At 41.7% G+C, this 19,909-nt stretch overlaps 1 protein-coding gene across 2 annotated transcripts in view; it reads right to left on the bottom strand.

The window, feature by feature from the left end:
- PACRG (parkin coregulated) overlaps positions 1 to 19,909 on the bottom strand; it is a 509,608-nt gene that overhangs the window by 216,110 nt on the left and 273,589 nt on the right. For both annotated transcript variants that reach the window (XM_043457379.1, XM_043457380.1), the window contains exon 4: positions 11,460 to 11,609. In XM_043457379.1, coding sequence (XP_043313314.1) covers positions 11,460 to 11,609 — 150 coding nt within the window. The remainder of the gene's footprint in view (positions 1 to 11,459; positions 11,610 to 19,909) is intronic.

Below are 19,909 nucleotides of genomic sequence, written 5' to 3'. Positions count from 1 at the left end.
TCATTTTTTTGTTCACCGCCATCTCAAAATGGGTATAAATAGGCTCACAAAAAGCTGATATTAAAGTACTGTGTTTTGGGGGGAGAAAAGTAAACTGATCTTGGAAGGATCCAAACAGAACTGAACTCCTAATAATACTGCCATCATTACTTTTTTCTTTATTACTTGGAACATTAATTCAAGATGTATATGAGAGCATAATACAGAAAGCAGGCAAGCAAAGCAATATCAATAATATTTGCAGTTTTTCTAAGAAAATGTGTCTATTGTATTTTTCAATTCCTCCTTCATTGATGGTTAAGCTGATGCTGACTATACACATTCCTCCTTGCTGTCAATGTGAAAAATATAGATTTTTTAAAGGAGGACGATAAAAATGGAAAGCTTATTTCCTACTAGGCGGAAAATTCCTCCTACAGGTTCGTGTTTGGTTCGAGTAAACCGGAGTCAGCGCGGCGTGGAGCCGAGCTGGGCATCGTGGGGCCAGCGCTTGGCCGGCGGCAGGACCGAGGGCTTTCAGGGGACCCGTCCACGACTGGACAGTTGAGGCTGTTAAAGAGAGGCCGCGTGCGGCGAGAGGGCTGCGATTTCTTTGAAGGCGGCTGTGGCTGTGCTCCGTGGAACCCCACCCCCCTGGAAGGAAGGGCCCTGGGTGCCCCCAGCAGTGGGCAACATGAAGATGAGAAGTGAACGGAGCCCGAGCCCGAGAAGCAGGACCATGGGGGGGCTGGGCTCCCGGAATTTCCCGGGCCCTGGGGTAAGTGAGCATCTTTTCCAAGCTGGAGGGAGTGATGCTATGGGGTCTTTTCTGCCCTGGATGACAGGCTTCCGGAAGGGCAGAGGGACCAGAGCTCTAGAACTGGAGGTGAATGCGGGGCATGAGAACCGCGCTCGGGGTGGGGGGACCGGCTCAGGGCGCGCCGGTCAGTAGGAGGCTCCCTGTCCTCGCGGCCCCCCGCCCCCCACCCCACGGCCCTGACAGCCCTGTGCCGTGAGACCTGGGGAGCCAGGGTTCCGGGGGTTTGGGAGGGGGCGACATACGAGGCGGAGAAACAGAGGCGAAGCCTTTCCCCACTGCCAGCTTCCAGTCCGGAGCAAACGCCAGCTGGGAGAGGGGAGAACGCTTGAGGGTAGAGGAAGTTTCCAGTTTTGATCAGTTCTGTTAAAAGAAGGAACTCCAAGCACTGGAACTTCGCGTGTGACTCAAAGTGCCCGAGGAACCTCTGAGTGAGTAGAATAACACAGACCCTGCTGAGTTTTATGCAGTCTCAGGGCAAGGCTCCCCCACTGAAGGAAGCTTATTTATTTTTTTGTCTCCAACCCGCTTTTAAATTTGCCTTTTAATAATGTCATGAATAAAGAATATTCAGTGCAACAATTACACTGGTGACATCCTTATTTTTCTCTGCAGTGCCCACATAGAGACCCCTAAAAAGCCTTTTTTTTTTGGCGCTCCTGAAAGATTTTCATATAAAGGAAAATGAGAATGAGACCTTAATTATCTGCAAATCCAGAACAGGTGATATTTTAGATGATTTAAAAAGTACAAAGTATGATCCGGCCGAATATAGGAGCCTCCTAAAATTAAAGCTTTAGAAATCATTATATGCTTTCTTGGTCAGATTAAGTAAAACTTTCTGTTGCATAAACAGAAAAGAACACTTTTTCCTTTTTTTTTCCTCTTTGGGTTAGTATTTGCATGCTTGATCACTGGGGGTCCATCGTGAGCTTTTGTATACATTCAAGCATATTACACAGATATCCGCAGGCATATCTCAAAGGCCTTAGCTGAACTGGTGGAATCTCCTGCTCACGAAGGTGCCAGTGAGCAGTGGGTGTCTAAGGATTGGGAACCAGGTGGCATCAGATCACTTGGGCTGTAGGTCTTGTGGAGTGCTCAGAGGGGGCCTGATGGCTAAGAAACACACTGCAGACAGGGCTTAGCTGGCAGCTTAACAAGTGGCCGGTCGTCCCCACTCTCTCCCTGCCTCTGGGCAGGCCAGCAAATAGAACCCACCCAGCCAGAGAGAGGTCAGGAAGACCTCCAGAGGAGGACTCTGCTCTCCAGGTCAGAGCGGGATCGGGGAAGTTTCCTGGGAGGCCGCTGTTTCCTGAGAGTCTTTGGCCCGGGTTGAGGATGGTCTCTCGCGGTCAAGGACCAGGGTGTGGGCCACGTGGCCCATTTGAGTGAGCAGGCGCTGGGGCAGGGATGGCCCCTCAGTTCCAGCCCCCATGTCAAGTCTTTCCACACAACCTGCAGCCCTTTTAGGTCACTCAGTCACTCAGTCGTGTCTGAGTCTCGGCGACCCCATGGACTGCAGCACACCAGGCTTCCCTGTGCATCACCGTCTCCCAGAGTTTGCACAAACTGGTGTCCACTGAGTCCATGATGCCATCCAACCATCTCATCCTCTACTTCAGTTTAGAAGTGATGAATGGAAATTGATTTTTTTTTAATGATTAACTAAAAGTGCAAATTGTTCTTGATCTACCAAACTTGCCTTAGATCCAGGACTATCAAGATGTGCCTGGGCACTGAATTTGTCTGCAGTTCAGAGTTCTTTTGACAGTCTGATTCCTTTAGGTGAACTTACATGGTGGGAGCAGTGGTAAAACTAGAATGATGGAGCAAATGCAGGTGAACCTGGGATGCCCCGGATGAAACCTGGACACTAAGCATTGTTAAGATTCACGCAGAGAAACTACAAACATAAAAGTTATTTAGAAACTGAAAGCAGTGTCTGTCTTGGAAAGAGGCTCCATCGGGGCAGGCAGCTCCTGATGGATCTCTGGTTTACCAAGGCCAAGCCCTTTGATTACATAAATACTTCTGCCTTCTTCTGAAGTGAACTGAGGGGTCCAAAGGAAGAATTAGAACTATCTTCTGGGGGAGGGAGAGCTGGACAGTAAAAGTTTATCTCTGATACAATATCTCTGCAAGTAGGAACTATTAGCATCTAGAAAACAAATTTTGTATTGCATTTTTGACTGCTGGCATATTAAAAAAAAATAGTGATTCTTGAATATTTATGTTTCATCTAATCACCTCACGAAAGTATCATATTAATTCTAACAGATTTAATTTCACTTTCTTTGAGGGAACACAAAACTACCTAAATATAATTTTCTCCATCTTGTGAGATAGGCGATAGACCACAGATTAACACCCGCTAATCTGTAAAGCAATTTCACTCACATTTCATCATCCGCCCTCATTATTGTCATGCTGCCCACACTTCTACGAAATCATCTCCTACCGTTCTCTGCAGGTCACTAAGCTGTTTGTTGTCTTCCCAACAACTTGCTTTTCGAATTGAGGAGATTAAGGCACAAAGTAGTTCTGTAACCAGCCCAGGTTCACAAGCCCTGAGCCAGGGTTCCACCCCAGTGAAGCCGCGCCTTCACTCTTAAGCACTCCCCCACCGCTTGTTTTTCCACATATTGTCCCACTTGTCCTGGTTCACAAGCTGAGTCCCTATTTATTCACCCAAACCCCATTCAGGCAGAGCGCCTGACCCTCTCACCCAGCTGGATGGGCAGGGGCAGGCGCAGGCGATGCAGTCTGCCACCCAGAGTGGGTGCCTGGGGTCCTCTGCAAGGAGGGTGTTGGCAGTGCCCTTGGGAGCCTGGGACGTCCCGGGCAGCACCCAGTGCGAAGGCATTTGCTGACTCTCTCAGTTTGCAGCATTACCAAAGAGGGGGGAAAAAAAATCAATTTCCTGCCATCTCCTCTACTCCAAACTTGCCTAGATCTCTTTCCTTTCTTAACTAAACACTCACTTCCTGATGAAAGGAAAAGGAAGAGAGCTTTTCCTCATTGTTTTTTTTTTTCTCCACTTATTTATATTAGCTGGAGGCTAATTACTTTACAATATTGTAGTGGTTTTTGCCATACATATGAATCAGCCATGGATTTACATGTTCCCCATCCTGAACCCCGCTCCCACCTCCCTCCCCATCCCATCCCTCTGGGTCGTCCCAGTGCCCCAGCCCTGAGCACTTGCCTCATGCTTCAAACCTGGACTCACCACTAAAAGAGGGAGTTCTCATCAGGCTTTAAACAGCTAGGTCCGGTTCAGTGATGGCGATGTGATAGAATGAATGGAAGGCATGCGAAACCTCGGCTTTACTCATCATGGGCGGGGCTGTACCCCACACACGCTGGGAAAGAGTTACCTGGTGTAAGTTGAAGAGCCTCCCTCCCAAATTCAAGCCCTTTCTGGAACCTCTGAACTTGGCCTTATCTGGAAATCAGGTCACTGCTGATGTAATTAGTAAAGTGAAGACGAGGTCATATGGGAATACGGTGGGCCCCTAGTCCAACCCTGACAAGGACAGGTATTTTTATAAGAAGTGGAGACGAGACTCAGAGACAGACACTCAGGGGAAACGTCATGTGGAGAGGGAGGCAGCCTCTACAAGCTTGTAGATGCCTCTACAAGCCAAGGAACCCCAAAGATGGCTGGACCCACCAGAATCAAGGAGAGAGGCAGAGAACAGATTCTTCCTAACAGACTGAGGGTCCCTTGGACTGCAAGGAGATCCAACCAGTCCATCCTAAAGGAAATCAATCCTGAGGATTCATTGGAAGGACTGATGCTGAAGCTGAAGCTTCAATAATTTGGCCACCTGATGCAAAGACCTGTTTCACTGGAAAAGACCCTGATGTTGGGAAAGATGGAAGGCAGGAAGAGAAGGGGACGACAGAGGATGAGATGGTTGGATGGCATCACCGCCTCGATGAACATGAGTTTGAGCAAACTCCGGGAGTTGGTGATGGACAGGGAGGCCTGGCGTGCGACAGTCCATGGTGTTGCAAAGAGTCAGACACGACTAAGCAACTGAACAAGAACAATAACCGAAAAACTGGAGAGCATGACTCTGCTGACACCTTGCTTGGGTGTGGACTCCCGGCCTCCAGAACTGACACAGAACTCTTTGGTTATTTAAGCTGCTCAGTTTGTGGTGATTTATTACAGTGGCCCTACACAGCCCACACAGCCTTCAGAACCAGATTCTGATCCCCTGGGTCATCATCCTACCAGGTCATGTGTTTGAAGATATAGAGACACAACTCTGAGAAGAATGTTTATTCTGGGCAGATGCAACCATGGAGGTCTACAGGGTAGGGCAGGCAGAGGCAGTTGAAAGTATGTGCCTGCCCCCAGCATAATGGTAAGATTTCACAGTGGTAAGATGGCCATTTCACAGACTGACCACGTATAGGGGCATCAAGTGAAGGCATGGCAGCCTCTTCTCCCAGGACCTTCTGTCCCATGGGACTGCTCTCCTGGATCATTGCAGAATCATCAGTGTTCACAGATGCATGTCTCCACCATCTCCAGCCCATAAGATTGTCAAGGCTCTGGAAGATCTTTTTGTAAAGAATTCTTGGAAGAAAGGACATTGAACTTGGAGAAGTGAAGACTGAAGTGCTAGTAAAGTTTTACATAATGTTTGCCGGCCTGTCACTTGGAAAAGGGACTAGACATTATCCTATGTGGTTCAGATGAAAGATATAAACCAGATAGTAATATCTGGCATATATTTCACTCACTATAGGGAGTGATTTTCTCTTTGGAAATAAGACAGGCTAGCTCATGAAGTGGTGCTGGAGAAGACTCTTGAGAGTTCCTTAGACAGCAAGGAGATCAAACCAGTCCATCCTAAAGGAAATCAACACTTAGTATTCACTGGAAGCACTGATGTTGAAGCTGACGCTCCAATACTTTGGCCACCTGATGCAAAGAGCTGAATCACTGGAAAAGACCCTGATGCTGGGAAAGATTGAGGGCAGGAGGAGAAAGATGTGACGGAGGTTGAGATGACTGGATGGCATCATTGACACAATGGACATGAATTTGAGCAAACTCCAGGAGACAGTGATGGACGGGGAAGCCCGGCGTGCTGCAATCGATGGGGTGGCAAAGAGGCGGACACGACTCAGTGACAGAACAACATCTCATGAAGTAGTGGGGTTATTTAGGATAGGACTGGATAAACAAGTAATGGTCACACAGTCTAGGTCAGTGAATACATTTCACACAGCCAGGTATTAAGCAACTGATTCTTCTCGGTGGGTGACACTCTGCATAGAAAAAAGAAAGTTCAACACAGTTTGGCCATGAAACTAATAGTCTGATAAAGTGTAGTTTAGTAAATTTGGAGAGGGGCATAGGTCAGTTAGGTGGATCTGGCATCTCTTAGGCTCCTATGATTCTTTTCAGACCAGCGAGTTATGTCTTAGTGGAAGAAGAGGTCAGGAGAGTTTAGATAGATACATAATCATTCCAAATCCACCTCTCAGGAACTGTGGAGTAGTATTCTGTTAATAATACTTTGCTCTGTAAACTTAGGACATTCAAAGGCTTTCGAGTCTCATAAACATAATGATGCTGAAGAAAACATGAAGCAAATTTCTAAATCGTGCTAAAATTAGTATAGAATTCCGTGGGGGGCGGGAAACTCTTAATTCAGAATTAAATTAAAAGCTCTGTGAAATAAACTTTATGCAAGTCAATCGTAAGACATAATAACTAAAGAATTTTTTTGTAAACAATCAGCTCTCAAAAGTTCATCAGCATTTTAAAGGACCATAAAAATAGGTCCCATAGAACTCACAGAAATACATGAAGAGTATCTGAAACAGGTTGACTGGGAATTCTTAGGTTCTCATTAGCAGCTGTTTAAATAGACTATTAGTGGAAAACAGTTGTTTCTATTTTTCAGAAACTAGTTAAATATCGGGGTGAAAGATCTGGTACAAACTTTTCAAAATCCCCAAAATTCAATTTAATGCTTTCTTATTTCCTGTGTTATTTAATGTGTCTGAATTTGAGTTGAAAAGTTTAAATCTCTTTTCATGGACTTCTATAGGCTACAACATACATTTTACAAAGTATGCATAGGTAAATCTAAGACTGTTTGATGTTCACACACATGGGAGCATGTTATCTCATTATTTCATGTACTTCTGCATATTCTGTGACATAAGATTAATGTATTATTAGGGCTGTTGATACATGGAATCTCTGAACTGTTTCCATTAGAAGCTATTTCAGGACTACTGGTGCAATTAGAAAAAAAAAAAGTACCCAAGTAGGACTGCCTCCGAAAAGCAGGGTGGTTGGAAAACCCTACTCTGCAGGCAGAGCCCCGTATTTTAACTGTAAATGTTTTAATGCCGTTTATTGGCTCATGTTTCTCAAATGCAATACACTGCATCATTAATTTTGTAGCTTCATCTCTGAAAGCTATAAATTGAGCATTCCCACCATCTTCATTTTCTGAAACCTTTAATAATGTTTGTGAAAGAACAAAGGAAAGAAGAGATTGCTGTCACAGAAGCTCTTCTCTTTCTTTCGGTCCACAGCAGTCACTGGAAAGACAGCCTATCTTAGATGTCCACGATTCATTACTCAGAATTAAAGAAAACACGTTCAAGCTTAGATGCTAGTTTGGATCTTCCAAAGAGGACCCTGATCCAGTCACCCCTGACTTGTCACACTTGGCTTCTCTTTTAAAAATAAGGACCTAACCCCAAACATCTGTCACATATTCGAGTGAGCCAGGAAGGGACAGATTAGAGAACCAGTCATCCCTGAGTGAGTCACAGAGTCCTTAATTTATTTGGCCCCCACCTGGTGTTGGCAGTCAGAGGCAGGATGAGTCCTTTGAAATAAAGGTGCTGCTGAGCCGGGCAAACCGGGAGGTCATGCCTCACTCACAGGCTCACAGAAGGACCAGGGGATGAGCTACCATCAGGGGATATAATACATTAAATCACCTACTCCTGTGCGTTATACTGATTTATATAGTATCACTATATTGGTTTACAATATCATATATGTGTGTAACATTGTATGTGTATATAATGCTGTCTGGGGCTTCCCAGGTGCCACTACTGATGAATCTGCCTGCCCACAGAAGAGACAAAACAGACGTGGGTTCGATCTTTGGGTCGGGAGGATCCCCTAGGGTAGGAAGTGGCAACCCACTCCAGTATTCTTGCCTGAAAAATCCCATGGACAGAGGAGCCTGGCGGGCTACCATCCATGGGGTCGCAGAGAGTCGGAAACGACTGAGTGACCGAACGCACATACATAATGTTGTAAGATGATAATGACTTTCTGGTTTAATACTCAGTCAAGGCCAGGCCCCACATGAAGGGGCGGCCATTATCTCAATTTGTCAAGCTGACCTCCCAGAAAAGACGTTATCATAAGTATTGTGTGCAGATGAAGAAGTTTAAGTTCAGAGAAGTCTACGTGATCTGCCTAAGGTCACATCTCTTCTGCTCTCAAATGTTACTCTTTATCCCACTTTGCAGTTCACCCACTTGTCTGTTGCATTTTTTTCTAAGCACAGGCTAATTACAAACCCTTGAAAGTGTGATATTCATAAACAGAAATTCCAGCTACCCTGTGTCCTAGAGCAGGACTGATCTTGTGGGGCTGGGGTAAATTTCCATGCCTGTAGATGTGGGGACGGGGACCCAGGCTGGTGCTAACAGCGTCACCTGCTCCTCCGTATTCTGCCTTATTCCCCCTGGTCCCTCGGGGAGACTGCTGACCCGATAGGGCACTGGCAAACTGCTCGGCCCCTCTGATCATTTCAGACAAGGTCCAGCTGACATGAAAACAGGACAGAAATTGCAAAAAAAGAGAGCAGGCAGTAGAATGGTGCTAAAGCTTGTGCTTTGAAAGAACGCTAGCAGAAGGACAAGGTCACTTTATTTGAAGGAATAGCCCCTCTTTCATGCTTTCTTTCAGTCATTTATATTGGGTCTCAGCCTCAAAAACATTTTGCTATAGAACTGGAAAGAAATATATCTTTGAATATGAATTGATCAAGACATTGATTATGTGCAAGTAGTGAAAAAAGAAACAGAAAATGAAATTGCTCTCAGAAACACTGAAATTAAGAATGAAATTTTTTTCCTAATCCTAATGCAGCAAATTTCTAATCCATTTTTAGGTAAATATATCTGTCACTAAAGACATCTGCTTAAATAAAAATGTATATGTGGTTCTGCGGATATGAATAAAATATAATCGTGAAGCAAGATTTATTAAAATGCTATCAAAGCTAAATTGTTTTTATGCTGAAAATACTATTGTAATTGGGAATCCTGTGATGAGCTTCTACTGGCAGGATTGGAGCTGTGGAAACAGCCACTCTGAAGAATAGTTTTGCGTTTTAGAGCTAGAATGCTCTCATTTGGTTATAGGACCCACTGGAAATACAGCAAACTGCATTCTGGCATTGTACTGACAGGTTTCTAAGATAAGTCGAAAATGAAGCTGAAGCTAATATTTTCCCCCCTCAAATGTCAGAAAGACATTAACCAGAAAAATAGCTGAATGTCAAATTCCTGGTGCATGCATTTAGAAACGTTCCAAATAATCAGCTGTGTGTAGGACCAATTAAGGCCGTGATATAAACGATAAAATCTCCATTTTGATAAAAATCGAAATAGGGATATATTCCTAAACCCAGTCACTTCTTTTGTGAAGCATATGAACATTTATAAGATAAAGAATTCAATAGGTATTGATAGTATCAATATAACGAGGCAGACACGAGAGCCAATTGTTTTTAACGGTCTAGGGCTCCCAAGACATTTATCTGTCTTAGTGGCAGTTGTACTTACTCTTGACAGGGTTTCTTAAGAACGAGCGAGATTCTAATTACCTTTTGAATATCACTGTTTTTCTTCTTTTATACAAAGACACAAATGATGCTTAGATTTCAGCTCCAGACCCAAGGACCAGGAGGACATTAACCCACGTGGGGGCGGCCCCTACTCCTACTCCGGCAAGGTGGAAAAGACGCTGGTGCTCACCTTTCACGACCGCCAAGTACAGAAGGAAACGCTTACGTAGGAGAAGAGTTACAGTGAAAAACTGCAAACAGTAATGGTCCATATATCACAGGCTTCTGTGAGGGTTACTGAGGAAACATTTGCGAACCACACAACTCAGAAGTGTTAACTATAACTGAGATTTCTGGGAGTGGGCGTTCCCTGATTCTTTCATCTCTGCCTTTATCTCTAGCATTTCTGATTTATCGCTATCTCTTATTTGATGCTATTAGACAATAAAAGTATGAATTATGAATCCAGACTACTTAAGCAAGGACTTTTCACAAAGGAGAAATGCTGTAACTAAAACTTTCAGTTTAGACCATAAAAGGTTGAATTACTAACATCCAACTTTTACTTTCCTGAAAGAGTAACCATCTCATCTAAATGTCCACATTAACTCTATAGTTCTTAGATATTTTGCAATGTGTATCAATTCATCCCCTTATGAGTATTCTTAAGCTCCCACAACCCTAGCTGAAGTCGTTTTTACTAAACATGCTTAATATTAAATATATAAGTAGGTCCTGCTACTGAAAGATAGCTAGAGCCTCTGATGATCCCATGATTCCCTGAATAGTGTGACTGATTTAAGGAAACTTTTAACAGTAATTCAGGAATTATATGAAAAATGATTCCAAACAAAGGACTTGTTTGTGATGGAAGCTGTCATATGTGCAGTTTCTGGTTTGATTTTTTTTCCTTTCTATACAATAAGCAGATTATGTTGCAAAGTTTTTCATGCACTGTTCCACTAAATTACTAACTTATTTACATGGCTGTCAGAAATTAACTTCAAATGTTGACTTACGCTGTGCCTATGAGAAGTATGAGACTTCAGAGTTAGCAACATGAAAGAAAATTAGATTCACATCGTTTCAACAGGTACAAAAGGAAAACCACATTGTCAATAAACAGATGTACGTTCACTGCCTCCCAGGAGGTCAGCACAACTTGCTCACACCTTTGTTTGGTTGAAGCAGATTCACTTGAGTGCACCAGTGCTTTCCAAAGTGTACAGAATAATATTGTTTTTAAATAAATGCATCAGCATATATATTTTTTAAATCAGTACTTACCATCAGCTACGTAACTACAGATTATCTGTCTTTCGATTTTTTTTAGGAAATAGGAGAACATGTATTAAAACTCTCCAAACCACCTGTACCAGATTTTAATAATACTGCTTTTAAAATTCATCCTAACTCAATTAATAAAAACTAACTTTAATTTTAAGAGGAAATACCCAAAGGCAGAATTACTGTCAAGAGAAAGAACAAACTCAAAACCTAACAATATATTCAAAAGACAGTTAAAAACTTTGCAATTTTATTACTGTAAGATTACAGAACCGCTTCAGTGCTTCTGTGCTGAGTAAGTAAGCTGTACGTGTGAAGAGTAATAAATGAAATTGTTAATTTGACTATTTCTCTAGGGAGTAGGAGGAGAGGGGGTAGGGGTTATGCTGTTTAGATCTCTAAGTGGATCTTGGTTTATATGCAATAATAAATCTTAAATGTGTTGCTAATTAACTCTACTTCAAAGCACTCCCCCTTTTCAGTGCTTAAAAGACATTTTGATTCCTGGGGTAACTCACCATTCTTATTCTTAAAGATGTTCAGGATGGGAAGGAGTTGACGGTAGTAGGGCACCAACGCTTCACCCACCATCTCAGCTGACACGACCAGATGCTGTAGGACTTTAAGAGTGACGCAGATGACCTGTCGGTTCCGGAGGTTCAAGGCATCTATCCAGTGGGAAAAGGAACAAGCCAGGAAGAGCATTAATTTCTACAGTGTTAGGGAAGTTTTGTAGGCCACCGTACTCTACTGGACTGTACTCTACTGGGGATCGCCAACGGGATGAGCCTTGATGATTACAGCTTGGAAAGATGTTTATAGCTCTTAATGCAAGACAGGATCTCATTTGCATACTATTAATATCTCTTCTCCCAACTTGCACTGATTCCTCATCAGTCCTAAGAAAGCAACTCATTGTCCTCCACAGAAGAGGCTGGTGATGGCTGGGTAGCATGAAAGATAAAAGATCAGTTCATATCACCAGAGTTAAAGGACCCATGAAGGTGGACGGGAGATAAATTTTTACACAACAACCCCTTTCAGCTAGCAGTCCATGCTATGCTTAAAACTACTGTCGTGAAAAAAAAAAAAAAAAAAAACTTGGCAGGGAAGAAGGGACTGGGTACGGTGTGTATGAGTAGAAACTATAGACTGGTTACAAAAATCGAGAACGCTGTCGGTAGAGGGGACAGTGACTATATTTAGATTCTCAAGAAAGCAATTTTTTTTTAATGATCAGAACTTTAGGAGGAATTAAGAGACCAAAGGAATACAAACGCTTTTAAAGAACAGTTCTGAAGGCGCAGTACAAGCTGTACTGCGGAGACAGGACAGGAGACAGTGAGTGATCTGGAGTCCCCCACGTTTGCACAGTCTGGAAACCCGCTCCGGTAGGGAGGGCAGAGGGCCAGGGACCAGGCCGCTGATGACTGGCTGTGTAAACCTGACTAACTCCCTCCCACTTTCTTGGTCCCAGTTTTCTTAACTCTAAGAACTTATTATTTACTTTCTTAAATGGCTAAAAATTCCATGATTTAAATAGAAAAGCTATATAAAGCGTTTAATAGAGAAGGTGGGCTTCCCAGGTGATGCTAGTGGTAAACAATGTAAGCGACACAAGCGACATGGGCTTGATCTCTGACTTGGGAAGATTCCCCTGGAGAAGGAAATGGAAACTCACTCCAGCATTCTTGCCTGGAGAATCCCACAGACAGAGGAGCCTGGTGGGCTATGGCCATAGGGTTGCAAAGAGTCAGTCTGAAGTGACTTAGCACGCATTATAGAAGGTCAAAGACGGTGAATGGTAAACGGTGATGCCTGAGACTACTTCAGCACAAAATTAGAGGCTCTTACTTGTAATATTCTCCTTTCTAAAGAGAAGACTGACTATGACCTTAAAAAGTATGTTCCCTTTATGGAGGGATGAAAGGAACTGCTGCTGCTGCTGAGTCGCTTCAGTCGTGTCCGACTCTGTGCGACCCCATAGACGGCAGCCCACCAGGCTCCCCCGTCCCTGGGATTCTCCAGGCAAGAACACTGGAGTGGGTTGCCATTTCCTTCTCCAATGCACGAAAGTGAAAAGTGAAAGTGAAGTCGCTCAGTCGTGTCTGACTCTTCGTGACCCCACGGACTGCAGCCTACCAGGCTCCTCCGTCCAAGGGATTTTCCAGGCAAGAGTACTGGAGTGGGGTGCCATTGCCTTCTCCGGAAAGGAACTAGGCTATCCAAAAGAATGACACCATGGTCAACGCACCTGTGAGGCAGTCCTCACACTGTTCCTGAACTTCAACTCACATTTCCAGGAGCCTGTGTCTTGCTATCCCTTCAGATCCAGTCTGTCCCAAAGATAAGCTTCCTCCTCAAATTTTACCTTTTTCTTATTTACCCCATGTTGATACAACCAGGTTCCTAGCTGCTCAGAGTCAAGATCTCTTTCTCATCCTTTGCATTCTTCATGTTACAAAGTCATCTTATTATTTTCTTTCTGAGGTAGCCCTTGAATCTGTGTCCTCCCCCATCCTCCCCTTCACTCATCTGGTCCTGGGGCTCCATCCTCACCATCTCTTCTGGCCCTGGGAACTCCTCCACTGGAGCACTGCCCTACCCTCCTAACCCCGCTGCCTTCTTTCTTTCTCCATCCCCTCAACCTGTCTTTTCACACTGCTGCTGGATTAACCTTCTCAGAGCTTAATCGATGATCTTGCCACCTGCTCAAAAACTTCAGAGTCTCCCCCACACCATTTCCTAAAAAAAATAAAGTACTGGTACAAACTCGTTAGGCACAAAGGTGACTCTTAGGGTAAGTTGGAACCAAATTAAATTCTCTATTAAAAAATCCAAGAATATAAGGTATCACTTATACTGGTTTCACAGTTATTCCCTATGAAATCTCTAGGAAGTTTTTTAGAATAAAATATGGTCAGCTTCATCCCCTCTAGCAACAAAATGGGGGTTGAGGTCTGAAACCACCTCAGGGAAGCCTCACAACTTGGGGTCCAGCTCAGACTACATTCTTGTTGGGTTTGAAAGTAAACACAAATGCAGTGAATAGGGATGGCTTGACCTTTAACTCAGAGAACCAAGTTAAATGTAACTATGGAATTTGATTGCATGATGGCTCATCATTACAGCACTTAGACACACTGCAGGCCATACCATATCTTTTGAAAAACAACCGAAAATAGAATGCTATAATTTAGCCTAAAAGCTGTAGTAATGAGATGCTCAGGAGTGGAGCCTCCGAGAACCATGGGAAGTTGGAGAGTGAGGTCGGGTACAGTGTCCTGTAGTTAGTAGTGGGGGTCCTTTTTTTCTGGTCTTAACCAAGTGAAAAGTTGCTTTGTCTATTTAGGAAGCCAGAGGTAATCGATCCCCACCGACTGACCCAGCTTCATTTTACAGAAGAGAACTGGGAGCCCTCAGAGACATCATTCTGAATGTTATGGGCAGTGGACATTGTTTCAGAAAGCTTACTAATGACGTTCAACGTGTCGAGGGTTCAGTACGGTACTAGTAATTAACATGTATTGGATACCTCTGTATACCAGTAATTAAACTGAGTGTACTTTACATATATATTAGTTTACTTCATCTGCATTCATCAAATATTTATTGAGAATGCATTATGTACCAGTCATTATTTTTGGAATTGGAGATATAGAAGTAAACAACGCAGAGCCCTCAGCCCCTCTGAGCTGGTAACACAGTATATAAGAAGATACTGGACAAATACTGCAAGTATCCTGAGATTTCATAAGAAGGATCTGGTATTTAAACAGCAAATCAAAATGGGCATTCAGCCCAGTCTAGAAAGTAGGGACACCTTCTACACATAGGTAAAGACCTAAGGGATGAGTAGATGTTACTTATGTGAAGGAGAGGGGAAAGGCATGCTAGATTCCCTCCTCTTGGATAAAGGACTTCTTTTATAAGGTCCACTCCAGCTCACAGGGATAAAGTTCTGGTCAGCAATGTAAGAACAAAGCCCAATGTCGCAAAGAAACCGTCTTCCAAATGGTTTTTATCATTGCGTATATGTTTTTCTTGGGATCATCAAGGAATGGTGGGAAGAGGTATGTGAGTATGTGTAGTTGTACATAAAAGGAGAGTGAGGCTGTAGCACTTTTCCTCAAGTTAAAAGATTCGTAGGTCTCATCTAGTCTTACTAATCAAATAGAATCAGATGCCTAAAATCCCAGGTTTCTGCGTTTTCTCTCTATTCATCCCTCTATCCCACTCTGCTCCTTTAAAAGGACTCGTGGCCACATTAAGCTAAATATTTTATTACATTTATTACATATAAGTTTATCCATATATATATAATTAATTGATCACTTGGGGATAAATTAGTAATCTCTCTGACCATGGATAGTAATAGCTATTAGGAAAAGATATTTTATCTCATTGCAACCCCAACTGAATTAACATGATTGTGATAACTGTCAATGAATTGACAATGACTGACAATAAAATACCTGAAATGTTACTCTTAATGGCATCTAAAATGGAACAGTGAGTCATCCTAAATGACCAGGTAATGGCTCTAAAACTTCTGCAGGAGCTGTGAAATACAGCCAGGGTATGAAGCTTCCAGTGGTAAAGAATCTGCCTGCCAATGCAGGAGACGTCGGAGACATGGGTTTGATCCCTGGGTCAGGAAGATCGCTTGGAGGAGGGCACAGCAACCCACTCCAGTATTCTTGCCTGGAGAATCCCACGGACAGAGGAGCCTGGCGGGCTACAGTCCATGGGGTCACAAAGATTCGGAAATGACTGAGGAACTGAACACACACGCAATGCACTAAAAAAGCCCCTTAACTTCACCCAAGAGATTTTCTTTCTTCTTTTTTTTTTTTTTAAATATTGTCCATTCCCATGTCAGTTCCTCTATTTCTCTTCCTCATTCTCATGGAATTAAGAAATACCATTAAATTGGAAGTCTTTTTGTTCTTACTGTCCCAATAGAATTAAATAAAAAAAAGGTTTCTTTGGAAACAAAGTTCTTTTCTTTTGAAAAAGTATGTTAACAGATATAAAGAGAATATGATTCTATAGCTTGAAAGAGAAGAAATGTGTTTATTCTTGTGTTGATGGGTCTGAAAGCAATTGTCAAGATGTAAGTGAGGACTTTGAACTCGAGATTTAAGGTTTTGTAAAGGGTCTAACACGAGAAATCTACTGACATTATAGATCAACCAAGAGAACCTTTATATTCAGAAAATTGGATTTCTATTGTACCGTTTACTGCTTTCAAGTATAATCAACAAGACAGGGCTTCCAGTTATATAGAAATTGTTGAAGAATAAGGGAAAAATAATCTAAAGTGAAAGTGGTAAAACATATTCATCTTAGATGGTTATAAGTTACATGGATGATTTTCTCAAGCATAAAACCCATTATTTCTATAACTTTTTTGCAAGGTGGGAACATTTTCTAGCATTAGATATGATTCACTACTGTGGATCAGGTAGAAATATTTCTATTTCTTTTAAAATTGGATGCACCACACAAAATGCAAAAGCAAATAACAAATTCTAAAAAACCTTTTTGACATATAGTATAAATGTTAATATCCTTGATATACAAATAGCTATCACAAACCAACGAAAGATTGAACCTGTTAATTAAAAAAGGGGTGAATAATATGAATAGATAACATACAAATTAATAAAGAGAAAAATTATTATTGTAAAACTTTCAACTTTGTTGATAATCAAATGAAAGGAAACACTTCTCTATAATTTTGAGTATCATATTAACAAAAAGTTTTTGGAAATTTAGTACTCAGTATGGAAGTAGGCCTGGGAAAAAAGGCATTCTCCTAATACCATATTGAAAACCCTTACAAACTTTCTATAGCAACATGCATGGACACTTGACCCAGCAATTTCACTTCTGGGCATTTAATCAAAGGAAGGATGAAGCTGTGCAGAAAGAGTTATAGGAAAGCATGTTATCAACACTATTAATTATAATGAGAAGCAAACTAAATGTTTTCAAAGCACTGATTTAAGCAAAACCTAGTATATCTGTAAAATGGAACATTATAAACTTATTAAAGTCATCTGCAATAGAAGATATTTGAAAAATAGGAAAATGTTTATAAGATACAGTTGAGTAAAGAAGGAGGTTATAAAGTACATTTTCGCTATGCTCTTATTTTGAGAATAGAATGTAAACACAGTGAAAGCTGGAGATTTATAAGCTCAGATACAGACAATAGAGACCTATCTTATCCATGGGCATATGTAGACACTGGACTTTATTCCATTTAAAGATATTCTTTTTGACACTACTTTTTAAAAAAATTACCACACTTTGCATACTTAACTAAAATATTATTCTTCATGATCATAATTTATGTTTTAATGTAGCAGAATTCTAGCCCCACCTCTTTGTTCTTTCTCAATATTTTCTTGATTGTTCTTTCTTAAAAATTGTGTTTTCTTTTTAACGCCAAAAATATTTTGTGTTGTGGTGTAGCAGATTAATAATGTTGTGATGGTTTCAGGTGAACTGAATGAAGGGACTTAGCCATACACAAACATGCATCCATTCTCCTCCAAAACCCCCTCCCGATCCAGGCTGGCACATAACATTGAGTTGAGTTCCCTGTGCTATACAGTACAGTAGGTTTTTGTTGGTATCTACATTTTGAGATGAAATTTAGAATAATTTGATGGTTAAAAACTATGTTTGGCACTTTGATAAAATTTCCAGCAAGTGTAGAGAATAAATAGCCAGAAATGGCCATCTGTACATTCAGGAACATGTATTTCTTAACCTGTTCCTATTTTTCTTTCATTAATCTCCCCAGAAAAGCTTTAGAGTACTTTTCATGTACGTTCTGTGTACTTTTGTTAGGTTTGAAAGTAAAAGTGAAAGTCGCTCATTCATGTCTGACTCTTTGTGAGCCCATGAACTGTACAGTCCACGGAATTCTCCAGGCCAGAATACTAGAGTGGGTAGCCTTTCCCTTCTCCAAGGGATCTTCCCAACCCAGTGATTGAACCCAGGTCTCCTGCATTGCAGGCAGATTCTTTACCAGCCGAGCCACAGGGGAAGCCCAAGAATACTGGAGAGAGAAGCCTATCCCTTCTCCAGGGGATCTTCCTGACCCGGGAATCGAACCAGGGTCTCCTGCACTGCAGGCAGATTCTTTACCAACCGAGCTATCAGGGAAGCCCTTTGTCAGGCTTATTAGTGTTTGAATCATTCTTATTTATTTTGATATCTTATGTATTTTAATTTTACTGTGTAGACTATATATACATATAATATAAAATGTTATTTAACTATTTTTAAGTATACAATTCAGTGGCATTAGTTATATTCACAATATTGTACAATTATCACTATTTCCAAATTTTTAATCACCCGAAACAGAAACTCTATACTTCTTTTAAAAAAAAGCCCTCTCCACTCATGTCCCCTCGAGCCTTTGGTAAGCTCTTATCTACTTTCTGTCTTTATGATTTGCCTATTATAGATATCCTAAAGTATTTTATGTATTATTTTTCCTGATGTTGAAATATTTAATTAATAATTACATTGCTGGGACCAATATCATATTAGTTGAATTAAACTGAAATGAATATAAATTTTGCTAGTCAAGGAGCAGTAAACATATCTATTTTTAATTTTCAGAATATAATGAATTCAAAATATGCTTTCAAACCAAATTTAGGTTTTAAAATTATAGAAATTACTCTCCTTCCAAAACAGAACTCATCTGCTATACAAATAAATATCATGTGGCCTGAGTTCTCAATTAAAGCATCAGAGAATTTAGCTTAGCTATTTTACGGAGTAAGTCTATTAAAAGTATTACCATTTTTCTGAAATTCATTGTTTTCCAATAAGTGTTATAAGAAAAGCAGTATTTTTTTCTCTAATCTCATACAGAAAGGATTATTTTTATGCAAAATTCAGATTTTCCATCAAAGCTTTGTTATTACAAATGGGTAACTTTTTCCCTTGTTTGATAGATAAGATTATATTCTTTCCTGGTGGCTCAGATGGTAAACAGTCCACCTGCAATGTAGGAGACCTAGGTTCAATCCCTAGGTTGAGAAGATCCCCTGGAGAAGGGAATGGCTACCCAATCCAGTAATTCTTGCCTAAAGAATTCTATAGACAGAGGAGCCTGGAGGGGTCAGCTAAAGTCAGACACAACTGAGTGACTAACACTTTGATTTTTTCACTTTTCAGGACCATAGAATACAACTCAGTATTTGGTGACAGTGTTTAGCCTTTCTTTCCACTAAACACTTAGTTATAAAGATAGATACACAGATATAATTTGCTGAAATAAATGAGACCATCAGTTACCAAGGTGGTCTCCTCATTACAGTCAGTAGCATGATCTATTTAGTGCTCTCAACTTTCTATACACAGAGGAAGCTGAAGAACAATGTCATTCAAGACTCTTCTTCAATCCTTCTGCAAGCAAGGTTGGGCCTGTGTTTGCTCTCATACATACTGAAGTCTCTAACAGTGAAAGTGAAGTTGCTCAGTTGTGTCTGACTCTTTACGACCCCATGGACTGTAGCTTACCAGGCTTCTCCATCCATAGCATTTTCCAGGCAAGAATACTGGAGTGGGTTGCCATTTCCTTCTCCAGGGATCTTCCCGACCCAGGGATGGAACCTGGGTCTCCCTCATTGCAGGCAGACACTTTACCCTCTGAGCCGCCAGGGAAGCCCCTGAAGTCTCTAACAGTATTTGAGAGTAAACTTGCCAGTACCCTCCTTTTTCAAAAAGCAGAGGAGGACCTGTTTCTTTGGAGTGGCCTGCTCCCCTGTCCCGATAATGCTGACTCAGTTCAACTTGAAGGAATGGGTGACAGGTGGAATGACCACCAAAAGGAGCTGGCCAGTCTTGGGACCACTCTTAGAATAAACCCAAGTGACAATCTGCTGTGACAAGCAGGCGTTGCTTCTAAGAATTAGGGTTATGTTTCTCCCTT

This window comes from Cervus canadensis, chromosome 33, assembly GCF_019320065.1.
Source record: "Cervus canadensis isolate Bull #8, Minnesota chromosome 33, ASM1932006v1, whole genome shotgun sequence".
NCBI lineage: Eukaryota > Metazoa > Chordata > Mammalia > Artiodactyla > Cervidae > Cervus > Cervus canadensis.
Note: the sequence above shows the minus strand (reverse complement) of the source record. Positions and strands in the feature narration are given on the sequence as shown.